At 38.3% G+C, this 24,288-nt stretch overlaps 1 protein-coding gene across 1 annotated transcript in view; it reads left to right on the plus strand.

The window, feature by feature from the left end:
* The first annotated feature begins 3,278 nt into the window (after positions 1-3,278).
* clstn2a (calsyntenin 2a) overlaps positions 3,279-24,288 on the plus strand; it is a 284,841-nt gene continuing 263,831 nt past the window's right edge. Inside the window, exon 1 of the mRNA XM_073849384.1 lies at positions 3,279-3,500. Coding sequence (XP_073705485.1) covers positions 3,428-3,500 — 73 coding nt within the window. The 5' untranslated portion in view covers positions 3,279-3,427. The remainder of the gene's footprint in view (positions 3,501-24,288) is intronic.

The following is a 24,288-nucleotide window of genomic DNA, read 5'->3' on the forward strand; positions in this document are numbered from 1 at the left end:
ATTAGGTTTCAGGAAGACTGGGGAAATAATATGGCATTTTAAACCAGCTCATTTTTTTTTTCAAGCAACTAAAACGATTATCAGAAATTCCCCCGGGCTTCTACGAAATTGACATTTAACTAAGAAAAAATAGGAAATAAAATGAACGAAAGAATGGGTAGTGGGTTAGAATTTTAAACGCATTTCTAAAAAGTTTTCTTTTTTCATTTTGATGAAACTGCATCTTAAAGAATGACTTTTACAGGCATTTATAATTTACCTCCTACTTAATGACTTCATTATCTTCGCTTGCCATATTTACATAATGCATTCTATAACAGATCTTAATCAACGCCTAATTAAGCTTTTTTATACTAGACTTTCCAAAGTCTACATTTTTACATGCATCTTAAATGATTTAAAACTTTAAACCAGGAAGGTGTTATTTACAGTGTTTTGATATATTGAATTGAATCTTGGTAGCGCTCTCAGGTGAGTAGGTGGAAATGAGAAGACCTTCAGTTCATGGCTGAGCGCTCATTAAAAGCTTTCCTAGTCAACCTGGGCACATGGGAAAGTCCACAGTCCACACATGCTTTTTTTTTTTTACCTCAGCTGACAAATCTCACTTCACCTGAGGGGAAATCTTAGGTAGGGCATGAGTCGCCATCAGAAATGAAAATGTTTGATCCTCAGAATACATTCTGCATGTGAAATGGCAGCTTTTACAGGAAAGTCAGGATTTAGCACATATATGGTTAATGCATGGGAGGAAACCGAGAGGTAATTTTCAGGGACAACCATGAAAATAAGGAAATTAATATGGATTGAAAATGGTCTTGCTGAAAACGGATTACCGCAGCTAAAAAAAAACTGCATTTCAAATCAGTGTGACTTTTCCAAACGCAACATAATCATAAGGAATTCTGTTAAATTCCAAGCGTGAACAAACAGTGTGAGAATTCTGCAACTTTGGTTTGCAGCCTTTGATGTACCAGTATGCTGTTGTCTGTCTGTAAGTCAGGTTGCCTGGTCTTCACGTTTTACCAAAATTCTAGAAATACTTCAATTTGCTTTTTCTAAAAATGCTGATAACCACCATAATTATACAGGTGGTAAAACACAAAACACCATCCGGGTTACAAAAGACACTAAAATGCAATGCAATGAATACTGGATAAAAAACAATATAACATAAACACTGTAATGTACAATAATAAAACATATAAACATGAAAATGTGAAAGAGGAACTAGGAAAACGTTTTTTTTTTTACCAATTATAACTCATATTTTTCTATGAGTTCTACTGGCAGAAAACATTTACAGTAAAATGTTACTTCTTATAATATTTTTACTGTATATAACAAGGTTAAAGAAGATTGTGTATTTGCATTGCTAAGACTTATAAAAATGTCATAAAGTAAATAATGTGGTGATTTTTTTTTTACTGTATATTTATTTACATTCTAGGATTTACAACTTCTTTTAACCACTTTATCATAATTTTATTATCATAGCCAATGAAATGCAAACATGATTATGAAAATGTGACAGAGGGACTAAGAGAATAAGTTTTTGGCAATTATAACATGACTCATATTTTACTACGAGTTAAAACATTTACAGTGAAATGTTACATTACAGTATCATATTTTTCACTATTTATGGTAACAGTTACCAAGTTGAAAAGTTTAATAAAATCTAAAAATATGTATATTTGCATTGCCTTATAAAAAACGTCAAAAGTAAATAATGCCGTGAATAGTGTTTTTGTGTGTTTTTTTTTTGTATATGAACAATTTTTACATTCTAAGATTTACAAATTCTTTCAACCATTTTAGAATCATTTTAGCACAGCCAATGAAATGCAATTATGATTTTGAAAATGAAAACATGACAGAAGGACTGGGAGAAAAAAGTTTTTACCAATTAAAACTAATTAAAAATTAGTTTAACAATTAGACTTTATTTAAAGTATTATATATTTTTGACTGTATATGACAAGGTAACAGTTAACAAGTTGAAAAGTTTAATAAAAAAATATGAATGTGTATTTCCACATTTAATGCTGTAAATATTTTGATTTATTATTTTTTTTTTAATCGTATATGAATGCTTTTTACATTCTAGGATTGACAACTTCTTTCGACCACTTTATCATAATTTTATCATAGCCAATGAAATGCAAGCATGATGAGGAAAATAAAAATGTGACAGAGGGACAGGGAGAAAAAGTTTTTACCAATTATAACATGACTTATATTTCACTATGAGTTAAAACGTTTACAGTAAAATGTTACATTACAGTAATATATTTTTATATCTGTATATAAGGTTTTAAATTTTATTAAATATAAAAATAGGTGCTTTTGAATGGCTAAGACTTATAAATCTCAAAATAAATTTATCTGCTTATTTATCAAATTTAATCTGCTTTACATCATTTTATCATATATTTTTTTCTTTGATCACTTTATTATACTTTTATCATAGCCAATGAAATGCAAACATGATTATGAAAATGAAAATGTGACAGACTGGGAGAAAAAGTTTTTACTAATTATATAACATGACTCATAATTCATGAGTTAAAACATAAACAGTAACATGCTACATTACAGTATTATTTTTACTGTATATGATAATGTAACATTTAACTAGTTGAAAAGTTTAATAAACTATAAAAATATGTATATTTGCATAGCTAAGACTTAAAAACGTCATAAAGTAGCCTACTGCTGTGAATAGTATTTTCTGTGATTTTTACTGTTTATACATTTTTCTAGGATTTACAGCTGCTTTAGATCATGTTATCATAATTTTATCAGAGCCAATGAAATGCAAACATGATTATGGACCTTAAAGAAAAATTCCCAGCACTGTTGTTTTTGTTATTGTTATTAATATTTAATGCGCCTGGAAGGCAATGGACAGCAGCTGCCCACCTTGGGAGAAGACTTGTCATTGGATTAAGATAATGATAATATCAATAATAAATGAGAAGAATGTTTGGACAAAATCATACTGTGTATTTACTGAGTTTCCTCAGTCTGATCAAATAAAAAGAAGAAAATAGTTCAAAAGCGATCAATAACACAAATGTAAACCAATTTCCAATATCACGTTATTTATTATTTGATTATTATTTATTACATTATTTACACCGTATTTATACAGGGCGTGGATAAATGCCTTATCATAGGTCAAGATTAATTGCTCGAGGAGTGACGTAGCAGCCTGATCCTGGGGGTTTAACTCGCGCAACGCGCAGACACACAGACCGCGTTACCTCGTGCGCTCGGACCGCGTCTCGCGCAGCTGGGAGTTCACTAGCGAGACTTCAGTTCGCCGTCGTTCAAGGACAGATAAAGCCAGAGAGTTGTGTTTTTTTAGATTAACAGAGGAAGAATTAGGTCATCGCATTCTGGTCGAAGTGTTGGGCTCATCATGAAGATGCGCGTGATAACAGCGGTGCTTTTCCTGGTGCTCTCCGGGCAGTGCGGCATCCTGGCTGGGAAAGGTAAGGCAGATCGGACAACTTGGAATGTCACCGCATGAAAATAAACGCTTGGAGCGAGCAGTCAGTTAGATCAGCGTCTCAGATCTTGTGTGATCAATTACTATCAGTTTGTAGAATCCACATGCTGAGAGTGTCTTAAATCAGGTTGGCAACGCGTATGTCCAAGCACAAGTTTGTCTTTCTTTCCCCCGTTTTATTAGCGATGGTCTTTTATTTAGGACACTTCAACGTCTTTTGAACAAATCGGGAGGTTTTCATTACTACGGGAACAATACAGACTGCGAATCATATATTTGCATTTTCTCAGCTTGAGCCATAATATAGCTATTTTCCTTCATCAATATTTCATTGACCTTTAAGGCGCATTTCTACTGATCTTATCAATTCTGTTCAATCCCTACATTGTGCTTGAGACTTAAAGAGCATAAAGCATTAAATTTTCCATTGCTCCCATGGAAAAAAATGCTGTTAATGTGTTTTGGGAGCACAAACATTGAGATAAGAGATCTAATTGTGTCTCTGGGGCAGTGATGAATATGGAGCAGCTCAGTTATTTGTTAGTGCACAAGTGGAATGCTTTAGATGATATGTGATAAATTACAGTCAGATTGGATCATGCAGACTGGCAATGAAAGGCTGAGAGTCATTTCAGGTTGCCAATGAATCTTCCCTTATCTAGTACACATTCATCCATTAAGAGCTGATAACTTGCTTTTATTTTCCATTAGAATGAGTTAAACATGCATGATGATCCTTGCTTTAGGACACCTGAATAAAATCACAACTATGTTGCCTCCATTCAAGTAGTGATTATGGATGTTTTCATTGCTATGATAATATTAAGTTTTTACATCTGTATAGTGCCACAAGTATTAGTAGTAAAGAATCCACCAGTGTGCTTTTAAGATATTTGGTGTTTTGACATGGCAGTTGTTTCAGAGCCAGGAAGAGATTTTGTTTGGGCATTTTGTTATTTGGTTTTGACTGGTTGCTAGGGTGTGTCTATAAAGGGTGTTTCTGAATGAATTTTTGCTAGTCTAAAGTACCTCTCAAGTTTCTCTGACATTTTGATATGAACCCTCTGACCCCTTTTCAATTTAAGTCTAAGGGATTTTTTTTTTCCCGGCCGATTTGTCACCAGCCAGGCATCCGTAGTGCATCCAGACTTTAATACAAGTCATAGATCACCTCTCCTCAATAAGCTATCATTCACGGCTGTAGCACAAACAGTAGCACAATGAGTTATGCGCTTTAGTTTTGGATGACTAAATAATAATAGCAATAATAGTGATGCTTTGCTTTGCCTGTGATTTTCAAAGCAGCATGAGCATCAGTATAGCCATTACCCCTCATCAATATTTCATTGACCTTTATGGTACATTCTAGTGATCTATCTGCTTGATCAGTTTAATTTACGGCGCTCATAGTAGCTGCATTTCTTCTTAATCTTTTCCATAAGGCGCAATGATGTGTTCAGTGGCTGCATAGTCCTTAACACTTCAAGAGCGTAAAGCCGTGGATTTTTTCGTCGCTCTCATGGAAAAAGCTGCTAATGTGTTTGTAGGAACACAAACATTGAGATAAGAGATCTAATTGTGTCTCTGGGGCAGTGATGAATATGGAACAGTTCAATTATTCGTCAGCGCACAAGTGGAATATCTGTCAGTAGGCCTACCTGCGTGCCCTGATTTACTTTCCTTAGAAGTAACTGCTTGCCTGAGATTGGGCTCTTTCAGTGTAACAGATTGGCGAATCAGGGAATCGGAACCTTGAATATTTGCATATCAATTTTCTGGATTCCAACGCTCCATAAAATTTTTAACGCAATGAAAAACCAGTCGAAAATTAAACTACTTTATGCATGAAGAGCTGCACAAGGTGAGCATGGCATTCGAAGAGAAGCAATAGAATAGAAATATGAGGCAGAATCGCAAATATAAACCAATCATTAAATCTAAAGCCATCCACATTATGACTCAACACTTTCGTATGTATGATATGACATTTGAAAACCTTCCAAACCTTGTGATATGTCTGGCAGATTGCCTTCAAAACTCTGCCGCTCCAAAAAAGAGGGATTTCATCAAACTTACATCAGAATGCTATTGTAGCATTGAGTTCACTTGCAGTCTGGCTTATCTCTGAGTGCAAAACAGTTTATTTTAGATGTAATCGAATTGCCGTATTACAATGTCAGTGTCAATACATTATAGAATGAGTTGAATTGCACTATTCATGTCTTGTGAATCTCAATTTACACACAAGGTTGCTTGTACTGTCTTTACTTACTTGTTTCCTTATTCACAGTATGGGAACCGAAGCAACGACCTTGGCGTAGTTAGTGCATTGTGCTGCCAGATGGATTTCGTAACATGTAGAGCTTGACCGGTTTTATTAACAATCAGCTTGTTTTGATGCTGGCAAGGCTGTGCGTTATTGTGTCTGAGAATCGGAGAGTATTTCTAAAACTCAGTCTTAGAAAGGAAAAAAGAGATTCGGAGTTTGTCTCCAGCATGCTGGAGTACACAAGAAAAGGATAAAGCCGAAAGACAGCAGTGACAAATAAGGGTAGGTCTGTAAAAGCAGGCTGAGATTTATGCTGGCCTTTTCAGAGAAAGCACAGCGTTATCCCAGAGCTAAATAAATTGGGTTGCTGATCTGGAATAGATGCATAACTTAGGATTTCGTGCTGCGACCTAAGAACATCAAGCTTGGGGGAAAGCAAAGGCGTTCTGTTTTTCTTTTTTTGCATCGTTGCTGTTGTTCGGGGAGCAAAGCGGAACATTAAAAACACTTCGCTAAGTGGACCACAGCTGTTAGATCTGTCTTAGTCTTTTGTTTCACGAGATCCAGCGTTCTTTTTGTCTTTTTTGTCTCGATCTGGCTTCTCAAGGAGCATGCCAATCTTCAAGCCAGAATGCCATGCAAATGCTCAACTTAATTTAAACGTTAATTACCCAGCATGCATCATTAGCGTCGGTGTGATGAGCGGCAGGGAGGAATGAGGGAAAGAGAAAGGGAGGGGACGACAGGAAAGAGCTGCATTTGGAGGTAAGATGGGCCCTGTCAGTGGCGCTCTCTCGCCAGCTGGTCAGATGGCACCGGTCTCTCCCAGGGGTCAGCTCTGGCCAATCTGCACAGGAATAACACTGGATGCGCTTCCACACGCACACACTCTCACAGCTGTAGTTCTGCTCGGATGCATTTCTGAATCATGAAGTTCGGAACAAGTAGGCACACATTAAAGGGATAGTTCATCTAAAAATGAAAATTCGGTAATTTATTACTCACCCTCATGTCATTCCAAACCCCCTTCGTTCACCTTCGGAAAATAAATTAAGATATTTTTGATGAAATCTGAGAGCTTTCTGATCCTGCATAGTATTAAACATGGTAATAATGACTTTATTCAACAATTTCTTCTCTTCCATGTAAGTCTCCACCAATCACAAGAGTACCAAAATGCATGGCAGCAGACTGACCCGGAAGAGAAGAAAACATTGAATAAAGTTATTTTTGTTTTCTTTGCATACAAAAGGTGTTATTTTAGCTTCATAACGTCCTGGTTGAACCACTGATGTCTCATGGACTATTTTAACAAGGTCCTCAGTGGGTTTCTGGGCCTTGAATGTGTCAGTTGCGTTGCTGTCTGTGCAGGTTCAAAAAAATCTGTTGAATTTCATCAAAAATATCTTAATTTGTGTTCTGAATATGAACAAAGTCCTTAGGGGTTTGGAACGACATGAGGGTAAGTACTTAATGACAGAAAAAAATGAAAATTTTATGTTTATCTGCTTACACTGAGGGCGTCCAAGATGTAGGTGACTTTGTTTGTTCAGTAGAACACAAACAAAGATTTTTAACTGTTGCAGTCTGTCAGTCATATAACGGCAGTCAATGGAACCCATGGCTTTGAGAGTCAAGAAAACATACACAGACAAAACCAAATTGAACTCTGTGGCTCGTGACGATACATTGAGGTCTTAAAACATGAAATAATCGGTCTGTGCAAGAAACTGAACAGTATTTATATAGTTTTTTTTTTTTTAACCTCTGATCCACCACAATGTCCAACTGTCCTGAGCGTGTTCACAACAGCCGGCGTGTGACAAAGAGCAAGTAACCATAACCTCAGTCGATCAGACTCAAAAGTTGGGAGTCGGTAATTACCATTTTGAGTAATCTCTCTGTGTAAACAATGACTGACGTATACGCGTGACAGATCGCTTCCACACATGCCTTTACTATTCCAGAGCCTGGTGTTGTGAACGTGCTCAGGACAGTTGGACATTGCGGTGGATCAGAGGTAAAAATTATGTAAATACTGTTCAGTTTCTTGCACAAACTGATTGTTTTGTGTGTTAAGACCTCAATGTATTGTCACGAACCGCAGGGTTTAATTTAGCTTTGTCTGTGTATGTTTTTTTTTTTTTTTTTTTTTACTCTCAAAGCCATGGGTCCCATTGACTGCCATTATATGACTGACAGACTGCAATGGTTTCTTCTACTGAAGAATCAAAGTCACCTACATCTTAGATGCCCTGGGGGTAAGCAGATGAACATCAGATTTTCATTTTTGGGTGAACTATCCCTTTAAATGAATAGGTAACCCCCTAGGATAATTTACTTATACTAATGTCATTCCAAACATAGCTGAGTAGAACTGTCTTTTTCTCTGTGGAACACAAAAGTAGACTTTTTGGAAAAATGCCTCAGTGTTTTTTGTGCCCTTATTTAGGACAAAAATAGTCTTTATTATCTTTTTGTTTTGTATTCAAACAGGTTTGAAACGGCAGAGTAAATGATGACAGAACTTTGAACTATCACTTTAACTTATACATGCAAAGTCATAGTTACACATGCACCCTTCCGCCCACAAATAGAGTGTATTTTCTCTTCTCAGTGCGGCTGATTGCTTGGTGTTATGAGCCTGGTGCTGGTGGTGGAGCTTTGGGACTCTGTTCGTATTTGCTGACCGTCTGCGAGAAGTGGGCTAGTCCCTGAGATTCAGTCTCAATTAAATTGCTCCAGCTCCAGAGAGAGAGGGATTCTGGGACGTTGTCCTCCAGCTTTCCTTCTAATTGCCTGCGCTGGGTGCGGGTGAGCTGACAACTGGCTATTGGGTGAACAGGGAGCTCATGGTGATTGGGTGCGAGCGTGTGTAGGCGTATGCATGGCCGTATGTTACCGAGCGATGGATCGTGACTGTTCCTTTGTATGATGCATGTCTTTCTTTAGAAGTGAGTGCGAGCGAATGGATGTAATCACAGTGTTTACAATGGCGCGCTACAAGATGGATTACTTCCAGTAGACCGCGAGACAGAACCCGCCTCTCTGGGCGAGAGATTGAATGTAGTGTAGTCAAAAAGCATCGTGTTGGAATCCTGTCCTCCATCTTTCCAAACATTCTTTTGAAAACCAAGAGAAGTCTGAAACATCCATGCCATGTTATTATTAAACAAGACTTATTGTCTAGGCCTTGCAGCACTGTCACTCATTGACCTCGGCTTTTGTGCTGCACTGAACTCACTGTGCTGAAAAGAAGCTAACCGCATGGAAGCAGCAAACATAACTCATTGCTGTCCTCCTTTAGTTGCACCTTACCGTAGCACCTTTTTAAGGGCAGTATCTCCCCAGTATATGCTGCTCTGACATTTTGTTGTTGTAGGCCAAAGCCATACTCCATGTTTCATTGAAGTGGACTCTAAACCTCGTCTCAGTCAGCTTGCCATTTGTACAACTTGGAGTAAAGATATTGTCTGATGACCTGCGATGATTGGATCACGCCGCAAGCAGCTGGCAGCTCGCTCGACGTCTTGGAAAGAAGCGGCGTACATCTCATCTTTCTGGCTTGATCTTTGGAAATACTCTTTCTGACCTTCTGTGGTGACAGGATGGCCAAAAGCGAGAGCCAATCAGGGGCTTTAATAGAGCTACCAAGACTGCAATGGTCTATCAAGGCCTCGCTTGGATGAGACTTGCAGCAGACATGTTTGTGGCATGCTTCTTCGTTTTTTTTTTTTTTTTACCCCGTTGTGTTTTTAGGAAACAAGCATCGATTGGAAACCGAGGTAGGCAGCTCTGTCCCGCAGAGTTTAGCTCTAGTCCTAATCAAACACACCTGTCTGTAATTCTAAAAGGTTTTGGTTCGATTTTTCAGGTGTGTTTGATTAGGTTTGAAGCAAAGCTTTGCAGGACAGTGGACCTTGAGAAACAAAGTTGTCCACACTCACAACTAGAGTGATCTATTACATGGCTCTTCAGACTCTGAACAAGCTAATCAAGGTCTTCAGAATTACTTGCAAATTACAGACAAGTAGGTTAAATTGGGATCGCTACTGAAGTCTACAGGATACTGGCCATCCAGAACAGATATGTAGAACTAACAGACATCTATTGTATCTGTTAGTTTTTTTTATTCTTCTAGATTGAATTGGCAACCCTATTATTACATTTTGATTGGTGGCAGTCCTGAATAGACCCTTGACCAACTGGGGTTTTCAGAACAAACCTTTTAGCACCACCAACAATCTAATAGTTAAGTTTTTCATAATCTGTTCTTCTTTTTATAACTTTTCAACCATTTTGTCCAGAAACAAAATTATTTTTTTCTCTTATGATTGTTGGCTGGCTAGGAATATAATTGTTTTTTTCCCACTGCTGATCCTACTTTTGTCCAATTCTTACAGAAATTGGCTCAGATGATTGTTGGTCTGGGCTGCACAAAAATGACAGACAGATTTGAGATTTTTGCTATTATTACAGAGAGGCACCCTACCAAACTGAAGATGACTGTTAGCATGCTAAGTGGTGTTTTTCTCTTTGATGTTAGAGATTTGGTCTTTCAAAGGCATGGTTGAGCTTCATAAAATGCAATTTTATTTAAAATTTGAAGTACATATACATCATATTCCCTCTGCAATTCTTTGTCCGAACTTTTACTTAATGTTTGCACCACCAGTCAAAAGTTTTTGAATTTATTTATTTTTTGCAAGCCTGCATTTATTTGATCCAAAGTATGGCAAAACATTACAATTTTGAAATATTTTTACTATTTAAAATAACACCTTTTTTTATTTGAATATATTGTAAAATATAATTTTATTTCTGTGACTTCAAAGGTGAATTTTTTTTTAATCATTACTCCAGTCACATGGTCCTTCAGAAATCATTCTAATGTTCTGCTGCTCAAAAAACATTATTATTATTATAATAAACAGCTGAGTAGAGTTTTTTTTTCAGGTTTCTTTGATGAATAGAAAGTTCAGAAGAACAGCATTTATCTGAAATATAAATCTTTTGTAACATTATAAATGTATTTATCACTTTTATTACCCCCCCTCCCAAAAAAATTATACTGTCTCCAAGTTTTTGAATGTATAGTGTATAATGTTACAGAAGCTTTTTTTTTTTTTTTTTAATTTCAGATAAATGCTGATCTTTGGATCTTTTTATTCATCAAATAATCCTGAAAAAAATACTGAACTGTTTTAAATATTGATAATAATAATAATAATAAGTCTTTCTTAGATCAGCATGTTGAATGATTTCTGAAGACTGGAATAATGATGCTGAAAATTTAGCTTTGATCACATGAATAAATTACATTTTAAAATGTATTCAAATAGAAAATATTTCACAATATTACAGGCTTGGTGAACAGAAGAAAACTCTTTAAAAAAACATTAAAAATCTTACTGTTCAAAAAATTTTGACTGGTGGTGTATAACTGTTTAAACAAGCGGCCCTCATGTATAGATTTCAGTTATATTATTTAGCTGCTATTGCTAAACCTAGAACAATTCCATGAAACTGTGGCTCTCCACTTTCCCCCAAAGCTTTTCCTTAGAGGTTATGTCACTGTTTGCGTGGTTATGCTGCAGTGGAGGATATGACTAAATTTGATGCTTTTACAGATATTGCCTTTTCTGTTTTTTCCAGTTGTCAGTAAAAGAAAAACAGCCGTTTTTACCCTGCAGACTAATTCTTACGTAACTCACGGGCATTTGATCCCCTCCGCTCGTCCGGGTAGGATCGAACACCATGCCGATCTGATACCAGCAGAGCCTATTTTAATTGAGCGGTTGGTGGATATTCTTGTAACACGCTGAGGGAACGCAAGACGCAGGTGCTGCCCTTTGTGTTGTTTGGATGCTCCGAGAAGGCTTGGAGTTTTATCTTTGGCTCATAAATGAGTTAGGAGGATGTTAATGTTCCACGGGTGCAGGAGACACCCAGGCTGTCAAACTGCAGGTGTTTGTTTTAGATAGGAGCAGCTGCGGTACCGCCCCCTCCTTCCTCCCAGGTGGAAAAGCGCAGCGTCGGGGTGTGCGGCGCGCGACTCCTGATCTTTTCTCTCGCTTGCGCAAACACACACGCGGTGACTGTTGGGACTCAAACAGAGATAATGTGAATTCACTTTGCTGGGTAGTTTTAATTACAGCCAGGATCTGCACACATCAGCGTAAAATATTAATGCAGGTGCGACATCTCTCTGTGTTTCAATAGATGAGTGTGAGTGCGTTTGAGTTGTTGGCTCTAGGAGAGAGTGCACACTGGCACAAAGAGAGATGAAAAAGAGGCAGCCACTATCCGTCTGAGTGTTTTCATACGTGTGGCGCCTGTCATATGACTGTGCTGACTGAAGCTGAAATCAATAGTGCATGCCACGGGCCTCTCGCCACCGCTGCAGGAATGAAAATGCTACAAAGGCACAAGCGGAGAGCGAATGGGTGTTTTTGGGGTGTGTTTGTAGGTTGTCGATGATACGTCTCTTTCCTCAGTGCTTGATTTCCTGTGGAGTCGGAGGCTGGCCGCAAGCCGTCCCACTTCGGTGGCGGACGTGCCGCCCTGCGAGAACAGAGGAAGTGGAAGCTTGTCCTCATGAAAGCAGTTATTAATTTTCATGGTGCGTCCTGCAGTCAAAGGCATTATCTTTCCTTTTCGCCTGCAGTGATACACTTGATTCGCTTTAAGTATGTCCGTTAAAATATGGTCTCCTTCGTAAGATAGAAGGAAAAAGGGGAAGATAGGGATGGAGAAGATAAAAGGAAAAAATTGGGAAGATTCTCAGCATCCGAGACGAAAATGGCTCTATCAGTCACCTGGCCTTAGAACTTCCACTAACAACCTCAGCCTCATTCCCTCTCACCATCAAGCTCTTTGTTCTTTTTCTTGTGTGTGTGTGTGTGTGTGTGTGTGTGTGTTTTGATGTTATGTATTTACTGTATTTACTGTGTGGCAGTTTTTGTAGGAGTTAATAAGGGGGATTTGTAGAAAGATCTCAAACAGGGTGTGAAATAAACACACAAAGTGCCAAATGCAAGTAAAATTGACTTATTAAAGTCTTATTTGAGAAGGAAATAAGACAAGTTACTGTTGAGTTGGATGGTTATGATTTGTTATTGAATAAACCTTTTGATTTAAATTGCAATGTGAGAATGTTTGTCTTATCTGTCATCAGTCTGGGAATAGAATGTTTTCTAACCAGTTTTACTTTATTGTAACTAAATTATGATGATCAAAATCTAAATTGTTTTTGTGAGATGTGGCATTTTGCTGATGACAGAGCAAGACAGAGAGACTGGCTAGTGTGTGATGCTGTGAGTGATAAATGACTTGTGCTGTTTGATGCAAATAGGCAAGGGAGAAACGGCTACAATGAATGATTCCTTTGTCATGGGGATGGGAAAATATATATATATATATATATATATATATATATATATATATATAAATATATATATTTTTCTACCCTGCTGAATCACCAGTGACATGGCAGAAGAAATACAGTTTTGAATGAGATGACAGTGAAAGCAGTGTGCTGCAAAATAATGGTAGGAAAACACATCTTTGTATTGAGTTTGAGTCCTTACTCAAAATGATGTAGCTTGAATTAAGAACAAATGTGACCCTGAACCACAAAAACCAGTCATAAGTGAGATTTACACACAATCTGAAAGCTGAATAAATAAGCTTTCCATTGATTTATGGTTTGTTAGGATAGGTCAATATTTGGCAGAGAGATACAGCTATTTGAAAATCTGGAATCTGAGGGTGCAAAAAAAATCTAAATGTTAAGAAAACTGCCTTTAAAGTTGTCCAAAAGAAGTTCTTAGCAATGCATATTACTAATCAAAAATTAAGTTTTGACATTTAAAGTAGAAAATTTACAAAATCTCTTTATGGAACATGATCTTTACTTAATATCCTAATGATTTTTGGCATGAAAGAAAAATGGATAATTTTGACCCATACAATGTGTTTTTGGGTATTGCTACAAATATACCTGTGCTACTTAAGACTTTTTTTGGTCCAGGGTAACAAAGGACTCTAATGAACAGATTATTTTACTGAGTCATTCCAAAAGAGACTTAATGTACTGTTTGAATCTGTCAAATCCTTTGTTAAATGAACTGAATCAGTTACTGATTAATGATTCTCTTCAACTGGATGGATGGATAGATAGATAGATGTTGTGTTCAAAACACACTCTATATATTTAATGAAATGCTGTGCAAAATGCACAGTTTTGCTGCTTTTCTGACCACTCCAACACATTCTCAGAGTCCTTGTTGAACAAAAAGGATACAATTGAGAGAGGGGAGAGATCTACAGCAGTGGAGTGAAGCCCAGGGCTTGGCCAAAGGGTTGTAAGTCACTCAGAATGACATCCTAACAGAAGCCAATGATCTGTTAGTGAAATATGGAGAGGGGCTCAATGAATCCTCTGGACCCCTCACAGATGCCAGGCTTGAGTTATTGCTGACCTTACAGGGGTTTTTCACACTGTGTTGAAGCGAGACGCTGACCATTTATTTGGGCTTATTTGGACTTATTACCTATCTGCACTGAGAGGACAGATAGACATTAATATTCATGCTGGGACATTAAAGAAATTTAATGAGCAACACTATTCTGTTTACGACTCAACGAGCCATGAGCAAATAACTTTGGAGTGTGAGTTGCTCATGTAAACAAATAATACACTTATTTAACAATACAGTGGTGAGAGTTGAGAGGAAGCAATGGGGAGAAAACATCAAAATCCAGATGTGAAACTAGTGGTTGACTGATATGTCACCAAGGCAGATTATATGTGACCTGGACCACAAAACGTCATAAGGGTCAGCTTTCCACTGATATATGGTTTGTTAGGATAGGACAATATTTGGCCAAGATACAACCATTTGAAAATCTGGAATCAGAAGGTGCAAAAAAATCTAAATATTGAGAAAATCGTCTTTGAAGTTGTCCAAATGAAGTTCAATGCATATTACTAATCAAAAATCAAGTTTTGATATTTACAGTGGGAAATTTACAAAATATCTTAATGGAACATGATCTTTACTTCAGTATCCTAATAGTTTTTGGTATAAAACAAAAATTGATAATACAATGTATTGTTGGCTATGGCTACTTGTTTTGTGGTCCAGGGTCACATAGGCTAATATTTGGTATTTTTAATTAAGGGGATTGGCTAATAAATAGTGAAACCAGGACTTTTATTTTGACAAAACTGCGAACACCAATGCCTGAGCTGCAGTTTATTTAAGAAAATATGATTCCAAGTGCACACAGTTAGGTCAGTGCACTATTTACTTCCATTTAGACATGTTTTAAACAATTTCTTTATCTGTGATAAATACTATAATTGCCAAAGCAATATGCTATAACATTAGCCATCAAAAAGTGCACATTGATCGACCACTCATTCAAACTCTGTTATCTAATGGAGCGCCAGCGCTCAATATGATCTATATTATCTGTAGAAAGCTATCCATTAGCATTAGCATTCCCATTTACATCAATGGAACACTTTTAACTCTTGAGCGACTCTCTGAATCCAAACATGCTCTACCTTAGCTAGCGCAGATATGCTGTAAAGGGCTTTGATAGGTGCCTGGCTTGCTCTTTGCTCCTTCTCTCACTTTGTCTGTTTAAAAGCCAGAGTGATCCCGGCTTTTGTGCTGACCGAACTTGAAGCCAGCTGCTCCTCTTGCAGGCGTTGAAGAGGGTTTTCAGGGCTGCTAGGCGTGAAGGTTTTCGGTGCTGACACAGAGCCTCTCTCTATCTCTCCTGTCTTTCTCCAGTCTGAGTCATTATCTCTCCAAAACCCCCTTTCCTCCGCCTTCTCTCTACCCTCTCAGCGAGAGCGCTGTGCGCTAGGCTCGCGGGGAAAAGGAGCACAGGCCTAATTGGATTTGGGAGCAATCTGTCGCCTCACCTTTCTCTTTCGAATCACACAGACAATTGCAGGTGCCCTTTATTTTCTCAGTGCCGTCCAACGGAACCGCAGCGTTTTCATGTTGGCCGGCTCGCCTTGTTCATCTTTTTTGCCATTTACACTAAAAAAGAGCTGTGTAGGACAACCTTGCAACAGGGCCGTGGTTACTAGCGGTTTCATAAAAGTTTTAGAAATGTTTTTCGCTTTCTAATCCGACTGATTCCGACTCTGAGTCTTGCTGTTTTGGTAAATATACAAAGGCTGCTTTAGCTCAGGGTGAACCTGCAGGGATCTGCAGTGACTCTTGCCAGCACCGCACCAAGAGAACAAAGTATGAAAACAACACAAATGTGTTGCCGTCTCAGCGCTTGTGTGTGTGTGTGTGTGTGTTGTGTACCTGCACACTCCCCCTGAGTGCTCATTACTCATGTTTGGAGCTGAATTGTCCCTGTCTGAACACCTGTGCCAGTGCGCTCGAGGCTCCCAGATGAATGCAAGTGAGGCAGTCCAGTCTCCTCCTCCTCTCCTCTCTTCCACTTTCGAACAAGTGTTGTGGTGGTACTATGGTGAAGTGATGGTATCAGAAGGTGATTTCAGGATACCTTGATGCATACTTTGGTACTGTTTGATGATCATTTTCACAAATAAAAGAATTTACCCAGTCAAACCTATGGTATTACCATTGTGATCCAAAAACAAGTCTCATCTGGTCTCTGCTTTACTCTTATTGTCTCATTCTCTTCTCATCTTCATCATTTTCATGTCATTTTTATATCTTCTTGTCTCATGTCATCTCTCCCCGTTCACGTCCTTGTTTGTCCTTGTCTCTTGTCGTTTCTCCTCATCTTCTCACATCTTATCTTCTTATCTTTTCACATCTTACTGCTTGTCACAACTTGTTGCGTATCTTCTCGCACCTCTTCTTTTCTCGAATCTCTTCTCTTTTAGCACCTTCTTGCATCTTCTCGTCTTGCATCTGTTCTTGCATGTTCTCTTCTTTCCTTCCACTTTCTCTTTCTTGTTTCCTCTTGTTTTTTTTCGCAACTTTTCTTTCCTGTTCTGTCAAACTTTCTCTCTCTTCTCGGCGTAATAGTCAAGGAAGTTTGCTGCCGTAATATGGCCGAAGCAGGCGGAGTATTCTCAGAAATGAGTTCCCAGCTAGTTTAGCATTTGCACATGTGCTGCGTGGTATTACTGCTCCTGCTTCAGCCTTATTACAGCAGCAAACTTCCTTGACTATTACGCCGGAATGGGAGTGTAGTTCCTAATCTTATCAGCCTAGAAACTCGCAGTTTTGCATTTCCACCGGTCTTAGTACACGATATAACTACAGAAGAGTCAAGTTTTAAATAGGACAAATATCGAAACTCGTTGGTCATTTTTGAACGCGATGCTATTGGTCTAATAGGATTCAATGATCTATGCTAAGCTATGCTAAAAGTGATATCGCCAGAACAGGAGAACGGCTGAATGGATTTCAAAACGGTAAAACTCAACTTATTAACTCGGGAGGAGTTGGAGAATGAGCCTATTTCCAAAAAAAGTGGAGTGTTCCTTTAATGTCTCAAAGTGTTCTAAAAATTTATTAAAAAATGCCAAATTCTGCAATCAAGAATTCGTATTTTAATATGAATGTGAGCAGTTCATCAAATTCACCCCAATGCAAATTAACTGAATCATGCTATCCACATTAAAGCTCCATACTCTTGCTGTATCTACAACTGTGAAATAGTATGTCTTTTTTCTTCTATTTGTATCTCTTCTAAGGAATTTAATGAAAAGGCATCTGAAACGGCAAATGACAAAGAGCAACTTCTGAGCAAAAACTTTCCTTCTGGGTCTTTAAAATTGTGACGGTAGAAACTAGTTGCAGTAGAAACTTCTCAGACTGACTGATGTGTGTTTGTTTTGTCTGAAAGAGAGTGATTTGTTTGGTGTATGCATATGTCCGTGTTATCTCTCTGCGACAGTAGCGCTTGGACGTCCTCTCCAGCATATTTCAGTCTGTTTTGATGTCTTGCTGGGCTCTCCAGCGAGCGTTTCCTGCTGTGGGCCGCGCTCATGCGTAACCACAATGCCATCGAAGCCCCACGTCCCCTCAACCACACGCTGGGTTGCGAAGTCGACTTCCTTCTCCTTAGTCGTCCTGTTGCCATATCTCGCTGTCTTACCCCCTGCCTTTCCAACCGTATGCCTCTCCTCCTCGCCATGGCAGTGCATCTTTCCTGCACCAAGAGAGCGTCCCCCCCATGGAAGAGCATCTTCATCTCTAATAAATTATGTTTGCGGTTGTTTTACATGGGATGGGTAATTTATTGCATCAGATCATTTGCATTTAGCTTTATTTTTACCAACATCCCCTACTATCATACAAACAGATGAGGGGGCGAGGCATCAGGGGAAACAATCAGTGGTCTCATTGACATTTAGTTTGTTTTGTTTTTGCTAGCATTATTTTTACCCCCCATCAGCGGAATGGAGAATTCTGCAGGGTCAGCTCAATTTGTGTGTGTTTATTTCTGCTATTTGTCTGGCTGCCCTGCTCACATCACTTTTAAAAAGCACTACTCTGGATTTCAGAACGACGGATAAACGCTGGTTTGAGACATGCCTCACTGACAGCTGCTCTGCTGAGGCAAGTTTTGTTTGAGGACTGTGTGTGCGCTTGTGCAGCTCTTCCAAAGTATTACAGTTATTTCTTCCAGACAGCAAGAGATAAAATGGAGACCAAACCAAGACTTTCGCTTAAGTCTCTAGCTTTGCCTGAGGAAAACCACTTCGCTAATCTCACATCTCCTCCTTTCAGAAGAGATTTCCGCAGCGTCTCAGTCCATGTCCACACTACTACATTTTTGTTTGAAAGTGCACAGATTTTTATGTTCATGCTTTTTCCACCACCAAAAACAAAGACAGTGTCATTATTTGAGAGGAGATTCTGGTTAACTGCCTACAATTTTGACTAATAATTAGAAAACATTTAAAACTATTAATAACACACAACTAATTCTTTAAAGGAAAAGTTCACTTCCAGTACAAAAATTTGCAGATAATTTACTCACCCCCTTGTCATCCAAAATGTTCATGTCTTTCTATCTTCAGTCGTAAAGAAATTGTTTTTTCAGGATTTCTCTCCATAAAGTAGACTTGGTCCCAAGTTTGAACTTCCAAAATGCAGCTTAAATGCAGCTTCAAAGGGCTCTAAAAGATCCCAGCCAAAGAAGAAGGGTCTTATCTAGGAAAACAATCACTTATTTTCTAAAAATTTTTTTACAACCTATATACTTAACTTCAAATACTCGTCTTGTCTAGCTTTGCGTGAAATCTGCGTATTTCGGTTCATGACAGTTAGGGTAGGTTGAAAAACTCATCTCGTTTTCTTTAAACTTCAAAATCCCCCTTTATCGCTGTTTTACCTTGAATCCTGAAATCCTGAAATATTTTCCTCAAAAACAATTTCTTTACAACTGAAGAAAAAAAAGACAAGAACATCTTGGTTGACAAGGGGGTGAGTAAATTATCTGTACATTTTTGTTCTGGAAGTGAACTTCTCCTTTTACTGGGCATATAAACCAGCTGTAAACGGCCATTGATAGAAGCCAGAGATGCTGAAGACCATCACAAAAAGGAGAAAATACTGTAGCAGGTGGGGCAAACTCACTTTTCAGGATTCCTGAAATACAGGAAAAAAATTCCAGTTACTGAGCTAAGGGTGAGGTGTTTATATGAATGCATCTGGAAAACTGACTGTCTTTAGAAAAGTTTATATGGTGTTTTCTTTCATCTTTATAATATATAATGCATATTAATGTAGTATTTAAAAGCGCAGCACTTTTTTGTTTACAGTGATTATCAAGGAAGCGCTGCATCACTGCTGTTCCTTAAGCGCCACCAGCTGTCAGAGAGTGAATTTGTGTCTCATTCAGCCCATCTTCTGTTTTTGTTTTATTCAGATGTTTTATGTTGCATAATATCACAAAGCTGTGTTCAGACCGTTCTGTTTTTGCTTTGAATTTTTAAATGATACTAATTTAAAGTGTGTGTGTGTGTGGTTGGTTGTGTGTGGTTGGGTGTGGTTGGGTGTGTGTGTGGTTTTGTGTGTGTGTGTGTGTGTGTGTGTGTGGTTTTGTGTGTGTGGTTGTGTGTGGTTTATAGTTCAGTGAAGAATAACTGAGAACTCCATGCAGTCTACTGAAGAAAAAATGCAATGCAGACTCTTATTATATGAAAATTTGAAATTCCTGGCAGGTAGCAAATGTTGTCAAAGTTTCTGGAGAGTTTTGGTTTTCGTGGCCAAGATTTTGCCACCACCAGCTGCAAAACATCCCGTCCAAATGTTATCAAAAGTCAAAGAACACGAGGTTCCTGAGTTTTGTTTTGCGATTCACAAAGTTTGGTTCTTGCATTTTCTCAGCCTGCTGTCAGGTAGCTATTCAGGCAGACTTTCAAAGCTGGCACTCGGTGCTTGAGGACTTTTTTTTTCTTTCTTTTTCAGAACAGAGGATGATAAGCACTTCCTTTGGCAGAAAAGGACCCAGTCCAAATACAAATCTGAGCAAGGCTCAAAACAAGTGCTGACAGCCAGACCACATCCAATGCACCAATCCTATTTTATTCTGTCTCCCTCTTCTCTCTCTGCCTTTTCTGTTTTCTTAAACTCTGTTTCTTACCTTACAAACAAGTGCTGTAGTGCTACCAAGGTATACTGTAGTTACTGTATAGCATTGGATGGCAAAATCATCGTCCATCGAGCCATAGTAATGAAATATTATATTATGACAATGATAATTAGATTTTTTTTCTTTTAATTTGGCATTAGATCATCGTCCTTTCCAATAATTTATATTAAACTGAAATGCTAATTCAGAGCGAGTTAAGAAAGTCTGATAAATATTAATGAGAAATTAATTAAACATGGGAATAGAATCAAAGTTCTGAGTCAGAATGCTGTTTACCATATCAAAAAACAACCCATCCCAGTGCAAAGGTATATTTTAGTCCTTTTTTTTTCTTTCTCTCTCTCTCTCACTTGCACAATTCAGACACTGCAGTGGTCTCTCCACTCTTAGTTGTGGCTCTTAGCACCCTGTGTCTGTTGTGCTGTGCCCTCACTGTTGTCAGAGATAACTCTTAATGCAAGGCCGCTGACAACACAGAGGAGAATTTGAAATATCAATATCCATCCTCTTCAGGGGGAATCTCAAGACTGATAGCTCGCAGCAGTGGCCTCAGCTGAGCCCGTCTGCTAGTAAGCGAGATGCACGGCTCACGGCGCATAGCTCTGAATCTCTGGTCATTTAGCATGCCAGCTTTAGCCCAGGCCGAGTCCTGTCTGCAGCCCAGTCTTTCAGATGCGCTCAATGACCTTGAGCTGATGCCAGTCGGAGCCAGCAGCACTCCGGTGGCATACAAGCAGAGAGAGTGGACGAGAGAGAGAGAGAGAGAGCCATGCTCCCTCCTTTTATCACATATTCCAAATGCTGGATCCCTCCCACTAAAATTCCAAACAGGAAATGCAGAATTGGTCATATTTCTCCTCCACAATATTACAAGAATATATGGGCATCTCCCTTCCTGTTTGAGCACTGAATCACTCACACATGTAGGGATGTGTCCATTCTGTCAAATAGTGAATAGTTGGAATGGCATGGAAAATGAATAACTCATTCTACGGGGGCACTAAAGGGACATGGTTAGCTGCTTGCCTGGTAGCCTGTTGCATTGCAGTAAAATGTCACTTACCACATAAACCGAGTAAGGAGAGATGACTGATAGGACGATGGCAAATGATTTGCAGATCCCGAGCACCACTGACAAACATCTAATCATAAAATATGTGGTAAGCACTGCCACTTCATAGTATACAACGTATAAGTGTGATTGTGATTTGCGAATGTGAAAGTAAAAAGCGAGCGCACATACAAAAAAAAAAAAAAAAAGGTGTGCTGCATTATGTTGCGTTACCTTGTGTTTCGTTATGTTAAGTAATGTTGTGCAACGTTGCTTTTTTGCGTTTTTAATATATACTGTGGACCTCATGGAAGTCGATTGATCAAAAGGTGTGGGAATCCTGAAATAATGAATTCACAGGTTTTGTGTGTTTCCGACTTGAGCTGCTTTTGTGGCATCACAGCTACAATAACCCATAAACAAGTCCCAGATCTATGAAAAAACACCAGCAAAATTGGATTCAGTAAAAGTTTCAGATCTAGGAATCAATAAACAATAGACTTTAATAATGGAGTGAGACAGAAACTCAGTGGAATGCAATGTTCCTGTTCAACCAACGCTCAGACGCCTTTCAGAAGCGTATCCATATTTTTTTGTTATCACCCAGCCTGAGGATGATTCATATTCTTTGAAATGTCACCGCTGCCAATTCCTCCCAAACCTCAGGCATTCACTGGCCCGCTTCATTGTTTGTTTCTCAATATTAGACGCTCACGTTGCGTCAATAATAAACTGACAATTACTCTCATCTAACAAATTTCCTGCATGTCTTAATGTCCTCAAACATCGCCGATTTATTAATGTCACTGTCCGGCAGCAGATCACGTAGGTTGAAAACAGACAGAACAGGCTTGATATTCAAAATCTGACCTGATTAAATTAAGAATGAATGTACAATATGTACCAGCTTGCTATATGAAATTACCAGATGTGTTACACCGTTGTTTACAAACCACTAAGGTAGGAAATAACCTCATTTTAAAGCATAACATCGCATAACACAATATAAATGTTTTCCTCAGTGTTGTTTACGAGCTTAGCGGCTGCAGTAAGTTTGTAAAGCTCCCAACCAATTTGTTCCTGCATTCCTCACTTAAGCACGAAAAGAAATGCGTGTATGAAAACAGCCTACTTATTCTTTAATACTTACACTTATTAAGTTATAAATTCTCATATGCTGCGTTGATAGGCTGGGGTGTGATGGTGTGTCAGCGGAGCTCATCATTCACAGGTAGTGCATAAAAGGGTGAGCGATGTTCCTCGCTGAAGCCGCACGGACACAATTATGTCATGCACTAGAATATACTGCTTTGATTTGGAGTGTAATGTTGGAATAACAGTCACTGGATATTTCATAACTTCCTATAATGCTTTTTATGCATCCCGTCGCTTTTTCTCATGAGACAGTAGATCTTCAGGCTCCTCTCTCTCTCTCTCATTTCACAGAGAGGTGATCAGTTGACTTACAATTCACAGACATCCCAGGTGCTTTTAAACTGTTAGCCGCTGTCACTTATTACTCCAATTATCTGTCTACAAAGGAAACGCATGCATCATAATGGCCACGCGGCGGGATTCAGTAGCAGTCCGGTGTTTAAGCGTAATTGGACACGAACTAGTCTCTTATACCGGAATACGTTGTGGCCCCACTGCCCTTGTTAGTGCACCATGGCTGGTGGATAACAGATGCTTTCAAAATGTCATTTACCTTTGTGTGTGTGTGGTCTTGTGTGTATTTTATTTCATAACTGTTGAAGAATTGCCAAAAGGGCTTCCTAGAAAATGAGACCTGATGGTTCCTAAATCTCCATCTGTTTATATTGCGCTCTCCCCCTGGGCATCTAGAGGATGATGGACCCAGAGCACTGCAAGCAGTAATGGCCCACGGCTGCAGCGCGGCGGTCGACCCCGAGACATCGACTTTTGTACTATAAGAAAAGATTGGCCCGACAGGGGGGGCCACTATAAGAAACACGTATTGATTTGTGCGTATCTCTCTCTCTGTGCTGATCCCAGAGCTCAGCTCTCTGTTGCAAAGCCAACTGCTTCTTTTAATGAACTTTTAAGTGGTAGTTCATCCATACATGAAAATTGTCTTTACTTATTCATGTTGCCGCAAACTAGTTTGATAGCTTTTATTGTGGAATCCAGGAATCGTGGATCTTTTCCATGCAGTGCAGATGGATGCAGTTTGAACCAATAAACTCAAATAAGAAGCACCATAAAAGAAGTCTCTATGACTGTTCTATTTATAGTATTATGAAGCCATCCAATATGTGTGAGGAAATGAATGTTATTTGAGTCATATTTAATATTTGGTATATATACTGTACAAAAATATGTATTTGCCGTATCACAAATACAGAAAAAAAAAACAGTAATATTGTGTAATATTATTGGAATTTAAAATGGTGGTTTTCTATTTTAATATACTTTAAAATAGAATTTATTGCTGTGATGCAAAGCTGATTTTCCATCAACAAAACTACAAACAAACAGTGAAAACAGTTGTGCTGCCTAATATTTTTTTGGAACCTGTAATACTTTTTTCTGGATTTTTTTTGATGAATAGAACGTTAAAAAGAACATATTTATTTGAAGCAGAAATCTTTTGCAACAATATAAAATACTGTTCGAGGTTTGGGGTCAGTGAATATTTTCTTTCTTTCTTTGAAAGAAATGAATACTTTTGTTCAGCAAGAATGTGTTAAATTGATAAAAAGTGATAGAAAAGACTTCTATTGTTAGAAAAGATTTCTGTTTTGAATAAACGCTGTTCTTTTGAACTTTTATTTAAGCAAAGAATCCTGAAAAAAGTATCACAGGTTCTAAAAA

The sequence above is a fragment of the Garra rufa genome, chromosome 10 (assembly GCF_049309525.1).
Source record: "Garra rufa chromosome 10, GarRuf1.0, whole genome shotgun sequence".
NCBI lineage: Eukaryota > Metazoa > Chordata > Actinopteri > Cypriniformes > Cyprinidae > Garra > Garra rufa.